The sequence below is a fragment of the Podarcis tiliguerta genome (assembly GCF_965153285.1).
Source record: "Podarcis tiliguerta genome assembly, chromosome: 13".
Lineage (NCBI taxonomy): Eukaryota > Metazoa > Chordata > Lepidosauria > Squamata > Lacertidae > Podarcis > Podarcis tiliguerta.
The window spans coordinates 35,751,807-35,769,760 of record NC_139546.1 but is presented as its reverse complement, the minus strand read 5'-3'; the positions used below and the strand labels follow the sequence as shown (position 1 = coordinate 35,769,760).

The 17,954-nt window shown below is 47.4% G+C and overlaps 1 protein-coding gene across 1 annotated transcript; it reads left to right on the top strand.

Annotated features, from left to right (window-relative positions):
• Nucleotides 1–4,358: 4,358 nt before the first annotated feature.
• MYADM (myeloid associated differentiation marker) lies at nucleotides 4,359–16,682 on the top strand. The gene is made up of 2 exons (XM_083411649.1): nucleotides 4,359–4,833; nucleotides 13,610–16,682. The coding sequence occupies exon 2, from the start codon at nucleotides 13,621–13,623 to the stop codon at nucleotides 14,524–14,526; it is 906 nt and encodes a 301-aa protein (XP_083267775.1). The 5' UTR covers nucleotides 4,359–4,833; nucleotides 13,610–13,620; the 3' UTR covers nucleotides 14,527–16,682.
• Nucleotides 16,683–17,954: the final 1,272 nt, after the last annotated feature.

Sequence of the window (17,954 nt, the reverse complement as noted above, 5' to 3'; positions counted from 1 at the left end):
CGACTGGATATTTTTTTTTGTCGGGGGGGAGAGGGAACTGGACCCAGAGATAGTGTGATGCAGGTTGAATGCGCTTCTGGATGAGGCAGAGGTCTATCATCCATCCAAATTTAAAGAATTTTATCTAAATTCGTCTCCCAGAAATTTGAGACAGTGGGAGGGGAAACAGAACAAGAAACAGTAAAGCAACAGGACCTCCAAGGAATAATCTTTTCATTAACGTTGCAGGTGAACTTTGCTAAACAGGCCTTCCTTGTGTGAGTAAAGGTAGCAGAAGATTTTGGTCATGGGAAAATTCTTTGCTAGATGGGTAGCCAATGTGATGTCCTCCAAATATTTTGGATTACAACCCCATCAGTCCTAGCCAGCCTGGCCTGCAGCCAAAAGATTATGGGAGTTGTAGTCCAACAACATACACTATATTTTATGGTTGTAGTTTAAACTCCACGTTCAATCTAAGCACAGAATAGCTGTGCCTCTATAATCCTCTTGTGTTTAAGGGCTCTAGTGTGGAAGTAAACAATATGGTTGGGAATTTGTTGTTTTATTATTTATTGCAATCTTAGCCCACTTCCCCCCCCCCAGGAGCACAAGGTGATACTCATGGTTCTCCCTCTCCTCATTTAATCTCCACAACAACCCTGTGAGGTAGATTAAACAGAGGCAGTGAGCTGCATGGTCAAGTAGAGATTTGAGCCCTGGTCTCCCAGGTTAAGGGACGCGGGTGGCGCTGTGGGTTAAAGCCTCAGCACCTAGGGCTTGACGATCGAAAGGTCGGCGGTTCGAATCCCCGCGGCGGGGTGCGCTCCCGTTGTTTGGTCCCAGCGCCTGCCAACCTGGCAGTTCGAAAGCACTCTCGGGTGCAAGTAGATAAATAGGGACCGCTTACTAGCGGGAAGGTAAACGGCGTTTCCGTGTGCGGCTCTGGCTCGCCAGAGCAGCGTTGTCACGCTGGCCACGTGACCCGGAAGTGTCTTCGGACAGCGCTGGCCCCCGGCCTCTTGAGTGAGATGGGCGCACAACCCTAGAGTCTGTCAAGACTGGCCCGTACGGGCAGGGGTACCTTTACCTTTACCTTACCTCCCAGGTTACGCGTAGTCCCATGCTCTAACCACTACACCGCACTCCCCAAATACATTTTTCAGTGTGAGGTAAGAGACAGAATGTCCCTGCTCCAGCCATTGCGGGTGTAGACACAAGCCTGGCAGCTGAATCTTAGTATCATAACCGGCAATGAGATACTGTGCTCCACTGTGAAGTTATTAAGTTGCAGGATGGGACATTTAGCAGACTACTCTGTCCTTCAGTAGAAGGATACAGCCAGTGGACTCTGGAGGACCAGCTAGGAGTGGGATGCCTGAAGCGCTTGCCTCATGCTGCCTAATGGTAGAGCTGGCCTTGGAGACTTGGTTGTGGGAGAAAAAGCCCAATCAGCCTTCATGGAAGTCCTACTCAAGCTTTTTAAGGAACCATTTGTTTGCCACAAGGTGTCAGCAGTGTCCCAAAAAGAGGATAAGCATACAATTATGGGAAGAGCCATGGGAGGATAGTGGGGTGCTGGGGATTGGAATAAATAAGGCAAGGAGCTGGGGAGACTGGGTTTACTGGGAAAGCCAAAGTGGGTCAAGTCCAGTAAATAAAACCCCTGGATTTTCTGTAATGCTGCATATACGTAATTGCCCGGCTGAATTCTGGATGAATTGATCCAGAATAAGTGCTACCTGTTCGTTCTGGACTATTGTAGATTAGAACCCTCACTTTTGCTAATAGGAGTGTTTTGGGGGATAGGTGCGGAGACCTTTGGCAAGGTAGCTAAAATGTGTTATGGTGGTAACTAATCTGTGTTTAGATGAACTTGCACTGCACTGGGGTTTGCATACTGTGGGTGGGGGTTGAACCAAGGATGAATAAAAGACAGATTAGGAATTTACAGGTAGGTTTCTAGGCGATTTGCAAAAGGCTCTGATTCCAAATTCTCTAACTTTTTATTTGCATGATGCTCCTGTGGCCACCCAGCTTGGATCAGGCTGTGCCCCACCAGTGGAAGACCAGTGTTTTTAGATTTTGTTGTTGTTTAGTCGTTTAGTCGTGTCCAACTCTTCGTGACCTCATGGACCAGAGCACGCCAGGCACTCCTGTCTTCCACTGCCTCCCGCAGTTTGGTCAAACTCATGCTGGTAGCTTCGAGAACACTATCCAACCATCTTGTCCTCTGTCGTCCCCTTCTCCCCTTCTCTTCTCTTTCCCAACATCAGGGTCTTTTCCAGGGAGTCTTCTCATGAGGTAGTATTATTATCCCCCATATTGCAAATGGTGTGGGGAGTACTGAGGCCACGTACATTTAAAGCACACACAAAAAGGAAAATACTGGGAACCATAGTTTTTTTAAAAAAAGGGTATTGGCATCTGTAGCTCTGGGGGTAAACTACAGTTCCCAATATTCTTTGAATAAAAGCCATGTGCTTTAAATTTATGGAGTGTAGGCAGCCAAGGGTAGTTTGCCCTAACGCCATGTACAGTGGTACCTCTGGTTACGTACTTAATTCATTCCGGAGGTCCGTTCTTAACCTGAAACTGTTCTTAACCTAAAGCACCACTTTAGCTAATGGGGCCTCCTGCTGCTGCTGCACCGCCGCCACACAAATTCTGTTCTCATCCTGAAGCAAAATTCTTAACCTGAAGCACTATTTCTGGGTTAGCGGAGTGTGTAACCTGAAGCGTATGTAACCTGAGGTACCACTGCATTCATTCATTCATTTATATACAGTGGTACCTCGGGTTACATACGCTTCAGGTTACACACTCCGCTAACCCAGAAATAGTGCTTCAGGTTAAGAACTTTGCTTCAGGGTGAGAACAGAAATCGTGCTCCGGCGGTGCAGCAGCAGCAGGAGGCCCCATTAGCTAAAGTGGTGCTTTAGCTTAAGAACAGTTTCAGGTTAAGAACGGACCTCCGGAACGAATTAAGTACTTCACCCGAGGTACCACTGTACTGCCTTATTTATGTTGTTGTTGTGTACTGTACTGAGTTCATGGCAGAGGTGATATTCAAATGGGATGCTAGCACTCCCTTTGCCGCTATGCTCCATGAGCCCTAAAAAAGGCTGTTCTTTGTTTTTGTGTTTACATGGGAGAGGCCATCTAATTTGATTTTCCCTTTCTATAAAGGGAGGGGAGAGGTTAGGTGTGAAAGAACCCTCTGTTCTGCAGAGATGGGCAGTGGAAATACGACAGGAAGAAGAGGAGGAGACAGGTCTGCTGTAATGGGATCAGCCTGTAACAGTGGGGAGTGGCAGCCTAGCCAGACCTTCAGCAGGCACTTTTTAAGAAGCCCAAAGCTGGAAAAGAAACAGAAAATGCCAGTGAAAATAACCACGGGGTTTTTTGGGAGCATGAAAGAGAAAGGATATAAATATGGGCAGGGGGGTGGGGTAGCGGGGAAGACTACCAAAAGGGGGGAGGTATTAGAAAAGTTCATAAAACAATGGGTAGTGGTAAAGTTAATAAAAGAATAACTTAAGAGCTTCGAGACCAGCCAGTGGAATTAGCGGCAGCGGATTCAGAACAAGAGAAAGAAAGGTCTTTAAATTATGCATATGTAACTAATGGAATTCACTGCCGCAGGATATGAGGGGGACGTGCCACTGGCTTAGATAGAATGGAAAGATTCACTACCGAGGGGGGATTTGACCGTGGTCCTCCCTATCACACCGATCTCTCAGTCTGCCTCTGCAGAGAAGCTCTTTTGGCAGCGGGTGCGGATGCAAAGGGGAAGGGGCTACTGCCTTATGCTTTCCTGACCTTGGGTGCGTTTTAGAAGCATCTGTTTATAGGCAAGGTAGATCTTTGGACTATGCATGCACCCTGCATTTAAAGCACACACGCCCCAGAAGGAATCCTGGGAACTGTGGTATGAAGGTGATGGGAATTGTAGCGCGGTGAGTGGTCCCCAGCGGTCTGATCCAGCCTTTCGCACACCTGGATCTGGCAGACGAAGTTTCCTCTCAGTACTTCTGTCTCTACGGCGTGCTGGGTGTCGGGGGCTTTTGCCGCCGGCTAAATCATTCCGGTGTTAAAGGCAGAGGGTCAGGACACGTAAAAAATAAAAAAAATGGTGGTGGGGGGAAGGAAAGCAGGGAAATGACATCTCTGCGTCTCGCGTGCCCAGTTGGCTTACGGAACTCACTGCCACGGGATTAAAGAGTAAAGCAAAATGCAGCGAGGGCTGGAACTCTCGACCGCGCGGGAGAAATGAAACCTCCACGGCTAGACGCAGCGTGCCTGCAAAACGCCTGTTGCTTTGAGCGCCGGGCGCCCAACGAGCCTGCAGGCCCTGCTGCTGCTGCTGCACCAGCGTCTTGCACGCATCTGGCTGGCCGCTTTGAGTAATGAGTAGCCGGGTCGAGAGCCGTAAATCGTTTCTGTCTGAGTCAGCTTGGGGGACCCTCCTTACGGGTGCGGTGGTGTGTGTATCGTTGTGTACTTTTTGGCTCCCGGCAACAGCAATAACACAAAGTCCCCTCTCCGCCTTCCCGGGTCTTCTCCCCTCGACCTCGCCCGCCTTCTCCTCCTCGCCGCCCCCGCCTCCTCTACTACCTCCCTGTCTCCGCCCACGGCCCACCCTCTCCCAACCTCCTGCCTGCCTGTCTGTGTGTGTGTGGGGGGGGGGGACTCGCCCCACCCCTCTCTCCTCCTGTCCCAGCCACGAGTCCCTCGTCTTGCCGTTTTCCCCGTGATCAGACCAGAGCATCTTCTCCCAGCCTCGGTTGCTGCAACGTGCGTGCCCACCTTCAGGCTACCTTCCAGACGTGTACTCTCCACCCCGCTCTGGAAGTAAGTCGCTTCTTCAGGAAAGAAAAGTCTTGGGTGCTGGAGGGAGGGAGGCGCGCTGCTGCGCTGGGGGCGAAGGGGTTCGAGCCAGAATTCCTGGGTTCTCTGTAGGAGAAAGGGAAGGATACAGTGAAGAGAGAGAGAGAGAGAGAGAGAGTTGGGGAGCCGAGAGGAGGTTCCAGAGGGTTAAAACTAGGAGGGGGGGGGGGGAGAATCAGGGAACCCGCCCGGATTCCTGGTTCATTAGGAAAGTCCGTGGGAAGTTACACCCAAGAAGCGCTGGGAGCCAGGATATTGGGGGGAGTGGGTGGCTGGGAGCTTACTGGATTTCCCGAGGAATGGTGTGTATTCCAGCTTCTGCCAACTTGGGAAAAGGGCGTGACCGCCGTGAGATTTCCTTAGGATGCTGCTCTGTTTATGAACTTTTTGTGCATCACCATTTTTGGGGCACCACACCATGCCAATAACACCTCTCCCTCTTGATTTTTAATTTTTTTAAGTGATCCACTTGCTGTTTGTCGAAACAAACAAACAAATTCCTTCCAGTAGCACCTTAGAGACCAACTAAGTTTGTTACTGGTATGAGCTTTAGTGTGCATGCACACTTATTCAGATACACTAAAACAGAAGTCACCAGACCCATATATATAGTGTTTGGTTAGTTTTGAGGGGTAGGTGTGGCCGACTTAAAAATAGTAGCAATAATAGAAACAATGGAATGCCTTGTGAACCTAATTTTGGCAGCTGTTTGTGTGTAGGGATGCCAGAGCAGGGCATGCTGGCCTGGGTGTGTTCTGGAAGGTGTGACTATCGGTAAGAACAACAACAAGACTTTTAAGGTGCCACAGGGCTCTGACAGTGAAGCGCAATTCGCACCAGAAACACTTCAGGGGTGAAATAAAATAAACCATTAAAGGAAGAAGCCTGGCAAATAAATATACCTAAGGCCATGCAGAAGGGGAGGGTCAGTACCTCTGGTGGGGGATTTGCCGTGCTCCTTCTGGGGTAGTTTGTCCACCTTTGTTGCCAGAAGGCTTTTAGAAACCCAAGAGAACCATGGTTGTCTCTCTGGAACGCATGCAGGAAATTATCCCGGAGAAGTTGCAATCCCAAATACTCAAAAGCAAGCCCCATTGGTCGCAGTGGGGCTTGTTTCTGCACAAACTGTGCCAGATACGTTTCTATAATTCCCAGGTTTGTCCATGGGGTGCGGCCACAATGGGAGTGTTTGCGTTTCTCAAGATGGAAGTCATGTTTCACAGCGTCTGTGTGCTGCATATGTCATGCATGATGTGCCCAGCAGGATGGCTGATTTCCCTTGATTGATAGTTTGTGCCATTTGGGGGGGAATACATGTGTGATGTGCATTTGTGACAGTACTGCGTGCTTTGCGGTGTGAGAGAGCATACCTCGGAGTGTGCGATGCATTTTTGTAAAGGAGACTTCACAAAAGCCTGCAGGCTGTTTTAATGCACAGTGACTTTTCTAGCCAGTGGAGGCTGTTGTTAGCTACTTGTGGCATGTACTGAAGACCTGTAGCTCCACTTACACGCTTTAGTGCAAAAGAAAACCGCCTGGACTGGCATATTTTGGAACTAACTTTCTAAAATATTAACCTTTGGTTTTCTTCCATTCTCCTCCAGTTGCATGGAAAGATTCCTTTTTCAAATCTGGTGTCTTGATTTGCTGATCAATAAATCATCATGTTTGGAAAGTTATAGGATGAAATGTTCAGAATGTCTCATGGCTTTTAGTACTTAAAAAGGAGAGGTTCCCAGAGAGCCTTATTTATGCAAACCTCGAATCACCCCCCATCCCATAATACCCTCTTGATCTCTTTCACCTCATGAGATGCCTTGTCCAGATAATCCCAAACTCCCAACCTTGCCTTCCCATTATACTCTCATCCTGCTCACGGGATTTGAGTTTTTCTGGGCAATCTGGTCATGAAGACCCTAGCTCTTTATTTCCCTTGGGTGGCACCTCTCCTACAGCTCGACCATTTCCCAGCCTCCTTATCTGAAGTGGGCAGGAGTGTGTGTGTGTGTGTGTCTGTCCTTCTGCCACATGTTTAGTTCCCTACCTTGGGCATTTCCTCCTTGTATGCTCAAGGTTTCTAGCTAAGAGTTAGCTAATACTTTCTTGATAATGATCTGTGTCACTTACTGGAACCGCAGAGCCATTTCTTCAGAGAGCCTTCTTAGTAGCATTAAAGAGCTGTGAGAGGTTACATCATGCTGCATTGCATATAGATAATGGATCATGTGAAGTTTTGCCTTAAATTGGGGGTGGGGAGCCTCAGGCATAAGGGTGAAATGTGGCCCTCAAGCATGGCCATAGCCAGGGGGAGCAGCTGCCCCCCCCGAATCAAGTACAGTGGTACCTCGCAAGACGAATGCCTCGGAAGACGAAAAACTCGCAAGACGAAAGAGTTTTTCGTTTTCTGAGTTGCTTCGCAAGACGGATTTCCCTATGGGCTTGCTTTGCAAGACGAAACGTCTTGCGCCTTTTTTTAAAAACCGCCAATGCATTCCTATGGGAAACCGTCAATACACAGTGGTGCTTCGCAAGATGAAAAAACTCGCATAACGAAAAAACTCGCAGAACGAATTAATTTCGTCTTGCGAGGCACCACTGTAAATCAATAAAAATACTTAACTAACTGAGGTTCTGCCCTCCCCCCAACATAAATTCTGACCACGCCCATGCCCTCAAGTCTTCTCAGTCTGGTCCTCAAGGCTCTCTTGAGGCCACACCTTTCTCCTCAGCCTGCTCTCCACACCAGTCCTCCTCAAATGCTTTTTTGCCTGTCTTGAGATGCACTTGTCCCTTTTACTTGCTTGGATGGGGAAGCTGGAAATGTCCTGCTTTGCATGCCTGGAATGTAGCCTAGTTTTGACATCCCTGAGCATCACATCTCTTTTTCTGACCACACCCATCACTGGTATGCGGCCCCAGGAAGCTTCTCCTTGCGACAGTGTGGCCCCCGGCTGAGAGAGGCTCCCCAACCCTGCTTGAAAACACTCCTTCTTTCATGGATTTTAAGGGCAGCCTTAAGTAACCTGCTGCCCTCTCAGCTGCCTATCATTTGCCAAATGGAGATTATAATCCGGTTCTTGTTCTTGGAAGAGCCTTCAACAGCACTGCTGAGGTGCTTTAGTATTTTTAGCTACATAAATCAGCTGATGGGGGGACTCAGTGTGTGATGGGCATGACCTGCCTATGCCCACTCTTTGGGCACAGCCGCCAGCGACATGCAACCCCCAGAAACATCGCAACAAGGCGATGCAGCCTTCAGCATAAAAAAAAAGCTTAGCCACTCCCTGTTGTCCATGTGATGATAATGTAAAGAGCTCTGGGCACTCTTCCCTCTTTAAAGCCTTGAAAGCTGTAGTGGTGGATTTTGATAATGCTCTTGGAATAATTTGGGATTGTATAGTCGCTCAGTTCATATGCACAGGGGAATAATATGGAATCTACTTTTTCAGGTTGCAGGCAGGGAGTAACATCTTGGGCTGCTGCTTTGGAGGGGGAAAATGGTCCTCTGCCCACAGTAAACCAGCCTGCTAGGGTTAAACTCTCCACGAGGCACTAGTTTTCTAAATGCAAGGAATGCAGGGGTGTGTGTGGCAGTGGCAGGTCCTTCCTTGCAGCCTGAAGTGGCACTGTCCAAGAAAGGTCCCTACTCCCTTGATTCTGCTGTTATGTATAAACTGGACCTGTGTATGACTGCTGGAAAACGGGACAGGAAAGTGTCACAAAAACTGGTTCTCTCTCTTAATTCCCTGCCCCCCCCCCCACTTTGGTCTCTTCCCCCAAATAACTGACATAGCTGCATTTGTCTGGGCAGGCTGGTTAGATTTTACTGGGCAACCCTACTTTTGTGGCACGACTTGCACAACTGCTTTGATTACCCCTTTGCCCAATCAGTGACCCAAATGCGAAGAGGGTGGGTAGCTCAGAAGAGGTTCTTGCGACATGCCAGGCAGGGTTTGAAACGCCTTTTTATTGTCGCCTCTCTCCTTCCACAGCTGCTCCCCTTCTCTTTCTGCCATTCCTCCCTTCCACCTCTTCGCCCACCCAAACCAGCATCTTGGCTAAAGGGACTCTGGCCTCCAAAACACAAACAAGGAAAGGAACTTGTAGCTGCTGATGGAGGCGGGGTGGTGGTAGTGGGGGGAACTGTCCTCCGCTTCTAAAAGGGAGGGAAGGGAATTGTGATTTTTTGAGAGATGGCCCAGAAGGAAGACAGAGGAGATGGCTGTGAGCCCAGCCAGAGCATTCCCCCCTCCCTTCCAGCTGGGAAGCAGCGCATGATTGAAACCAAATGTCCAACTTTGGGTAAAGCGGGATTTTCTCCTGGCCTTATATGGATAACAGTGCAAATGGCTCCCACCCCCCACCTCCAGGCAAATATCTCTGCCTGCTGGCCTTGCCTGGGCCCTTGCAGGAAATCCAGATGAGGAAGTGTCTTCCCCTGATGAAAGGCCAAGAGCAGTTCTGCCTTTGTCCGACAGACACACAGAGAGAATGTTGCTCCCAACGCCTCTAACCTAATTTTAACCCAGCTGAGATGCTTTTCCAGACCCTCCTCCCCTAGGAATTCCCATCTGCTCTCGCCCAGTTGTTTGGAAGTCACAGTTAGGACTGACCACTTTTTGCGTTGCCAAAAAAGAGGAAATGAAAAGAAATGCATCGCTAAAAATGGGATAAAAGGAAATGGTGCAGGTTTGCATAAGATTTGCATATACAGTGGTACCTCGGGTTACATACACTTCAGGTTACAGATGCTTCAGGTTACAGACTCCGCTAACCCAGAAATAGTACCTTTTGCTCCAGGATGAGAACAGAAATCGTGCAGCAGCGACGCAGCGGCAGCGGCAGGGCCCCATTAGCTAAAGTGGTGCTTCAGGTTAAGAACAGTTTCAGGTTAAGAACGGACCTCTGGAATGAATTAAGTACTTAACCCGAGATACCACTGTACTGGCTATTTACTGATTTGTACATCTTGTTACAAAACATTGATATCCCAGCTTTCCTCCTAGGAGCTTAAGGTGGTGTGCAAGGTTTCTCTCCCCCCACTTTCCAATTGCATCCTCCCCACAACCCTGTGAGGTAGGCTGGTCTGAGAGATGTCTTGCTCTAGTGGGAAACACTGTGGCCAGGTGGAGCTCCTCTGTGTCCTGCTCAGTCTGCTGTCCAGATGCTCACTGTTGATTTTTTTAAAAGAAATGAATTTTTGCATTGCATTTATTTACTGCATTGCATTTATTTTATTTTTATACATCTTTATTTATATCTTTATCTTTAAACCAGACAGAGAGGACGTCTTCTGTAGAGCAGGATACCTGGTTATGCCTGCATAACACTGCTCTTAGTGGTTAAGGACCACGTGGGATGCCCTCAGTGGCAAAGGCTGGATTAGCCACACACCCCACACCTTTTTGATGCTAATTTATTATTTGTTTATGTTTATGTATATTATTTATTTATGCTCATTTATTTTAAAACATTTATATGCCACCCTTTGCCATGGTAGATTTCAGGATGATGTGCAAAATCTAAAAGCTGAGCAATTCAATAATAATGAAAACAGGCGAAAGAGCAGGAAGCCAGGGGAGAAAACCTCAAAAGGGACTAAGGCTAACATTTCAAATGCCTGGGTACATAATAATCTTTCTGCCTGGCGCCTAAAGGATACTGGTGTTGATGCCAGGCTACTTTATAGCCTTTTTTCTTCCTCCAAGGGAGAAGGAAAATAAATTCTTATCCCTTAAAACATATCCCTATGGTAATGTTCTGTGTGTTTTGTTCCCATTTCACTAAGCTTATGTTTGATCCCTAAAATTTAGGAAGAACTTCTCCTAAGTCCTTTGTAGCTAGACTTAACTGAAACAGGCTGAGGTACCAAGTGGGATACCTGTATGCTTAGCCCCACGAGAGACGAGGGGAGACTACAGAATCCTCCTTCCTCTGCATTGCAGTCATGATCCAAATTATTGTCATATCCTGTGGCTGCATTAGCTATTTTTCAAACAAACTCAGGAAATGCAACCTTGGCTCTCCCCATCGTCTTGTTTTGTCTTCAGGAGAACTTAACATTGAAGTAGTTTAAAAATAAATAAGAGTTATCTCGCTCTCTAACAACATGTCTGTGGTCTATAAAGATTCTGGGTTTTGTTTTTTTAAAAAAAACACATCGCCCCACTTTTCATTTTTATAATTCAAGTACAGTTTGCCATGCTTTCACATCAGCATGTACTTTTTTCAAGAGACATGCAAAGATTTATACACATCTGTTGTGAGTGTTTTTGTATGCCATTTTACCCAAACAGGCTTTTTTTGCATATTGTTTTCATAGATATAAGCAATTTCTGTACATTTTTCTCTAATGTAATCTTTGTACGCTTTCCTTTTTATATGGTTATTTTTGGAACGGCGTTGCAAAATTAAGAGAAACATGAATTTCGAAAGATAGCTGTGCTCTGGTTTGTATATTTGTTTGGAGGAAGTGTGAATTCAGTGAAGCGTGGTTTTAAACCTGTCCTTTCTCTGAGAGAGTTCAGGATTAGGCATGTGGTCCTCCTCCCCCCCCCCTTTATCCTTCACAACAACCCTGTGAGGTAGGTTAGACTGCAGGACTATGACTTGCCAAGTGTTACTTTAGTGTACTTCTTGGATGAGTGAGGATTTTAAGCTGGGTCTCGCTGATCTTAGGCCAGCATTTTAACTGTGGCACCACACCAGTCGTCTAAAGGGCAGTGCTGTTGGCGCAATGGGTTCTGGAGTAGTCTTGGGACCCCCAACAAACGCATTGCTGAAGGCAAGCCCCTCTCCCAATAGCACACAATCACTAAGGGAGATTAGAAAGTCAGTTGAAAGCCAGATGGTGGGAAAGGCATGCTCTTTAACCATGCTGATTGGGAGTAGGAGAACAGGATGATTAAAACTCTTACATTATTTTGAGGGTGTATGCTTGAATTCCTGCCTGGGGAAGTGTCTTAAGTCAGTGGTGGAGCATCTCTTTTGCAGGTAGGAGGGTTCCAGGTTGAATCCCTTGCATCTCCAGGTAGGACTGGGAGAACCCTGAAGAGCCTCTGCCAGTCAGTGGAATATTCAGTCAGTGGAATATTCAGCCAGATGGACCCAAAGAAGGCAGCTTTGTATGTTGCCCATTTCTAAGTCCCCTCATTGGCAGCTTTTAACTGGATTTGGGGCGGCAGCGGCGGGGGGGGGGGGGGAATTCTTCAACCTTTTTCCCACATTTGCTTTTATGTTGGCCCTAACTGCTGCCGGTTTTGGTAGTTTTAAAGGTCTAAGTATTTTGTTACACCTTTTTTATGGACTCTTTGCTAGCCGCCTTGGAAGGGTTAGTACCCTAAAAGACAAATACACCCAATTAATAAATCTGAGGTGGCTTCTGGGTAGACCAGTGTATGTATATGAGAGAGAGAGTGAGAGGGGCTTAGCTAAGTGGCTGGGCCCAGCCTCTGCAAGCCTCTCCATGCCTGTGCACTGCTGACCCCTGTTGCGATTGCTGCTAACTTTCAAACACGCCAGCAGAATTGGCACAGACAGCACAATGATGGAAACGATAAGACCGTGCAGCCAGAGCGACTACCTCTTTGAGGTGCTTCCTGTTGCACTTTCTGTGGTGATGCTCCGGATGTGAGAGGGCACGCCTTTTGGTAGACCCCTTGCACTCTTCCCCCACATCTGCTTCCTCATTGTTCATGCATTGCTAAACAGTTTTGTTGTCCTGGTAACAGCCATACTGATAACCCCCCCCAGCGTTATTTTATACCACAAGCGTTTCCAACCTCAACCTTATTGAGGTCACTTCTTTCTTGCTGTAGGTGAGTGGTGGTTCTGAGGCTTGCAATATCTGGCCAGGCATCTGATACCGATCTGGATTCTCTGAAGTCAGCTCAGATATCTCTTTCGAACATTGGTGGATCACAATTTGTGTCTGGCATCATATATCCAGCTGCCATTGTTTATTTTGATAGACTCTAGGCCAGTGGCATAGCGTGGGTTGTCAGCACCCGGGGCAAGGCAAGTAATTTGCACCCCCTAACCAGGTAGGGGCAGAGAGCTGCAAGTGCGAGCACCCCCCCCAGATGTTGCGCCCGGTGCGGCTGGCCCCCCCTGCACCCCCCACGCTACACCACTGCTCTAGGCACTTATTTAAAGATGTTAATCTCTCATTAATATTTATTCCATGGCAAGAGCAAATCTGTTGCTCTCTGCTTTGTGGGGGTAACCTCAGTTTCTATCATGAGAGAGGGGCAGTAACACTGTTGGGAACATACACGTCACAGATTGGGTAACAGGACGGGACAGGTATGTATTGCAGTTATATCCTATCCTTACTCCAAGGAGCTCAGGAATGGTGCACGTGGTCCTCTTGCCAGGTTTTTTATTTTTATTAGACCATTGTGGGCCCAAATTTACTCAGTGAGTGGGGACTTGAACCTGAGTCTCCCTGGACCTAGTCTGACACTCTAACCACTACACCACACTGGTTTTCCGAAAGACAGCAACATTGAAGGCAGAGATGGGGAGCCAGTGGCCCTCCAGATGTTGTAGGGATGCAGACAGGGATGGAAGTGATGGGAGCCATACCCAGCAACATCTGGAGGGCCACAGGTTCCCCAACCCTGAACTAACGTGAATCAGTGAGTGTAATGAGATACTTTCCAGATCATCACCCTGACTACTGGGCCATGAACTGCTCCATCGTAATCTTGCATTGTGTGTTTTGCATTCTTTCCCCTAGATCTTTGCACGATGCCGGTAACCCGCTCAAAGTCCGTGGGCAACACCTCCGCCTTGACCTCTCAGCTGGGCATTGTCCGTCTGCTGGAGGTCCTCTTCACGTGTGTCACCTTCAGCCTGGTGGTCCACATCGACAAGTGGCATAGTCGCAATGGCGACTGGTGCATGTTCTCGTGGTGCGCTTCCTTCGCCATCACTATTGTCATCTTGGTGGTGGAGTTTGCCGGCCTCCAGCACCGCATGCCAGTTTCCTGGAAGAACTTCCCCATCACATTCGCCATGTATGCCACCCTGATGTGCCTCTCGGCTTCCATCATCTACCCGGTCACCTACATTCAGAACCAAAATCCCTCCCGCAGAGAACGTCCGTACCTCATTTCTGCCACTGTGTTCTCATGCCTCTCCTTCTTGGCATACTCCACAGAGGTGGGCATAACCAAAGCTAAACCAGGAGAAGTCACTGGCTACATGGCCACCGTCCCTGGGCTGCTCAAGGTGGTGGAGACCTTTATTGCCTGCATCATCTTCGTCTTCATCAGCGATCCGGTTTCCTACGATAGACCAGAAGGTCTCCAGTGGTGCATGGCTGTCTACTGCATCTGTTTCATCCTCTCGCTGTTGGTCATCATCCTCTGCATTGGCGAATGCACTGGCTGGCTGCCGTGTCCGTTCAACAAGTTCCTCAGTGGCTATACGCTCTTGGCTGTGCTCATGTACGCGACAGCCACCATCATCTGGCCCATCTATAAGTTTGACAGCAAGCATGGTGGCAGTTCGTCTCGACCCCGTTATTGCAGTTCAACCACAATGTGTGACTGGGACAAGCTTGTTGCTATAGCTGTCCTGACAGCCATCAATCTCCTGGTGTACGTGGCTGACCTGGTCTATTCTGCACGGCTGATATTCATCCAAGGGTAGAGAACAGCTGGTGGCAATGAGAGTCAGGACAGAGAAGGTCAAGAAGGAGGGAGGATGTAAAGAGATGGGGAAGGGGAGCAGAAGGGGAAAGCAAAGGCATCTCTTAAGCATTGCCTTCCCATCTTTTTCCATGCTCCCACCCTCTTCTTTTTTGCTTTCGTCTCTTCCACTCTTTTCTTCCATTTTTCTTCCTTTCCATTAATCTTTTCACATTTTTACATTCCTCCTTCCCAGTTAACCTTTTTTGGTTTTGCCTTGTGCTTGTCACTTGTTGCATGCTCAATCTTTTCTCCCCCCATCCCCGCTGTTTGCACAAGTGTGTCTGTTTCAAAAACTCACACGCTTCACGTTTCCCATGCTCATTCTGCCCCCTTCATTCCCTGCCCTTTGCACAAGCATCGTTTCCTTTTTGCATGCTTGTCCTTTGCCACTCCCTGTGGCTAGCTAAGAGCTCCAATATTCAGGGTTTTGAGGGTGGTGCTGTTTGTTTTCTAATGGTGGTACTGGAGGTGCACATCCCTGTGAGGGGGGAATTGCACTGGGGGCATTATCCTTGATTGAAGGAGACTGCCAGAATATTCCCAGAATATTCCAGATGTTTTTATATGAACACAAGACCTTCCTGCATTCTTCTTGCACAGTTCATAGACGACACCTCTTTCTTTTCCATTGCATGCATGCTGCTTCACCAGCCACGAAATCTGCCACCTTCATGACAGCTCTCTGTCCAGGCTGCCAGCTTGCATTTCTTAAAGTTGCATGGGTGTGTGTGCGTGTTTGTAGGGAGAGAGGACCCTGGCTTACTCAAATGTGTATAACCAACATCTTCTTTTCAAAGGGCAAGGGGATCCTGGCTAGGGCTCAGAGGGCATTAAAAGTGCCGGAGCCTTGAGAGAACAGACCTCTCTGCTTGCAGACAGGAAGGGTTGAGAGACCTCTCCTTTAATTAACATATTTGCCTGGCAGTTTAAAAAAAGAAAAGTTTTTGATGAGCCTTAAAGGCATTGTCTCACTTTGCAAGATGTCACTCGGGGGCTGTTGGCTGCTAATGAACACAGATGCCTGAAAGGTAGTTGAGATATGCTTGTAGAGGTCTCTGAAACAAAGGGGCAATTTGCTGCATGTGGCTTATGTCAGAATGCACAGGAGCTGCACAGAAGCAGGGCTGCAGGGCTCGTTCTCCAAAGTTTGCCTCTGCCACCTCCATGGAGAGTTTATTCTATGGTTTATTCTTATTGATGTCTGGGGAGTAAAGACTCATCCTGCTTGGTGAGAGATTAAAGGCAACGTGCTTGCTTCTGGTTGATGGTTTTTGGTGACAGAAAGGCACACCGTTCTCAAAAGTGCTCGTGTGTGAGCCATTGACCATCGCAGTGCCTTGAATCCCTAAAGGGGACTTCACTCCTCTGTATTCAGAAGTTGCCTCTAGTTGCCTTTAGCAAAATAAGCAGTATTTTCTTGGAGGTTGAAAGCAAAAATGACTCTCTTTGGGGGGCTTAAAGCCAACAATTTGCTATCCTGAAAAACAGCATCTACGCTGTAAAAGCGCCTTTAATTATTCACCTAAGGATTAAAAATCCTTGCCTGCAATGTTCTTAAAAGCAAAACATTACACTTAGGGCAATATTGTTCCTGAAAAATAAGCTTGCTTAATTATTATTTTTTACACTTCTTTGAAAACTGCCTTCTATTGAGTGCCTAATAATCTGCTTTAAGTGTTCTTGCTGAGAAAAAAATAGCAAGATATTCTTATGGGGGGGGGGGTGGATAGAAAAATTGAACATACATGTTCAGTGGAGTGTTAAATATGTTATTTTGCCTCAGTTTTGGTTGCTGAACCAGTATTTAAAAAGAGAATATATACCAGGGGACACATCCTTCAGCCTAAAAAGACAACAACGTTCTCTCCCCTTCTGCTCAGCACTAGAGTTTAGTTTCATGTACTTAAAAGAAATGAATTTACAATATTATTTTCATAATTTGCCTTTTTTATACTTCTAGATGTCATATAGCATAGAGACAGAAATATAGGCTCTCCCTGCTCCATTTTCACCCTAACTGCGGTGCTCTTGTTTGTGAATGTGTGGGGTTTTTTAAAAAAAAAATTATGCAAGTAAATATATGTGTATAAAATAAAGGAGCAATGATATAATAAACAGTGGTGATTCCCCTTTCTTTTGTGTCTGCAAAGAAGCTCACAATACATCCAGACATTTAGAGTTGGAGCAACTGGGGGGGGGGGGGGGACCACCACCACAAGGTGGTTCTGTCTTCAGAGTTATATGGTGAAGCCTGTGTTGTTAGAGTGTTTGAACGGGCACCTTGGAGACCAGGGTTCAACTCCTCCCTTGGCCATGAAGCTCACTGGGAGACCTTGGACCAGTCATTCCCTCTCAGCCGAATCCACCTCACAGGATTGCCTTACATGGTTCTCCTCCCCTTTTCTCCTTCACAACAACTCTGTGAGGCAGGCTAAGCTAAGAGATTTCATCTGGTATGGATTTTCCTAAACCCACTCCGCCTTTACAAACATTGGCTCCCAATACATTTCTGAGCACAATTCAAAGTGTTGGTGCTGACCTTTAAAGCCCTAAACGGCCTCGGCCCAGTATACCTGAAGGAGCATCTCCACCCCCATCGTTCAGCCCGGACACTGAGGTCCAGCTCTGAGGGCCTTCTGGCGGTTCCCTGCCTGTGAGAAGTGGTTACAGGGAACCAGGCAGAGGGCCTTCCCATCAGATGTCAAGGAAATAACTATCTGACTTTTAGAAGACATCTGAAGGCAGCCCTGTTTAGGGAAGTTTTTAATGACTGATGTTTTAATGTATTTTTAATCTTTTGTTGGAAACCACCCAGAGTCCCTGGGGAAAGCCAGCCAGATGGGCGGGGTATAAATAAATTATTATTATTATAACCAGCTACGCTTACCTGCCAAAATGTCCTCTTCTATAGGAGCCGTTTCATCTTTTGCATTTCGTTGCTCTTAGCTTGGGGTCCTCAAGGGGACACCCACCAGTATCATGGCACTCTCAGATGCCCTTCTGCTCTCTTAAATTTTCTTAATTGAGTTTATTTTATTTTTTACATGGGTTGCTTGCTTGCTTGAGTGGGTTGCCTGTTGTTGCTGGGCAGTGGGAGTTGTACCTGCTTTTTATTTTTTGGTCTCCGTGTATTTGGTGTGTGTGTGTGTATTTGCATGCTTTGTCTGTCACAAGTGGATTCTGAGAAGTGGGTATTTTGTGGTGCTCACCGCAGTTTCCAAATGTGCTTCTTGGACACAAAACAAAACAGGTTGGGGCTCCTGCTCTGGGCAGAGTGATCTTCTGTCATTCTGCACCTGCAATTACGTGTAGGAGCAGTGCTGGCATCTGGTAATGCTTGGACAGAATACAGGCCTACCTTGGGCCTTACCCTACCCACCCACCCTG

Excerpts from the sequence above, each read along its gene's own strand:
- MYADM (XM_083411649.1), top strand. The coding sequence starts at position 13,621 with ATGCCGGTAACCCGCTCAAAGTCCGTGGGCAACACCTCCGCCTTGACC.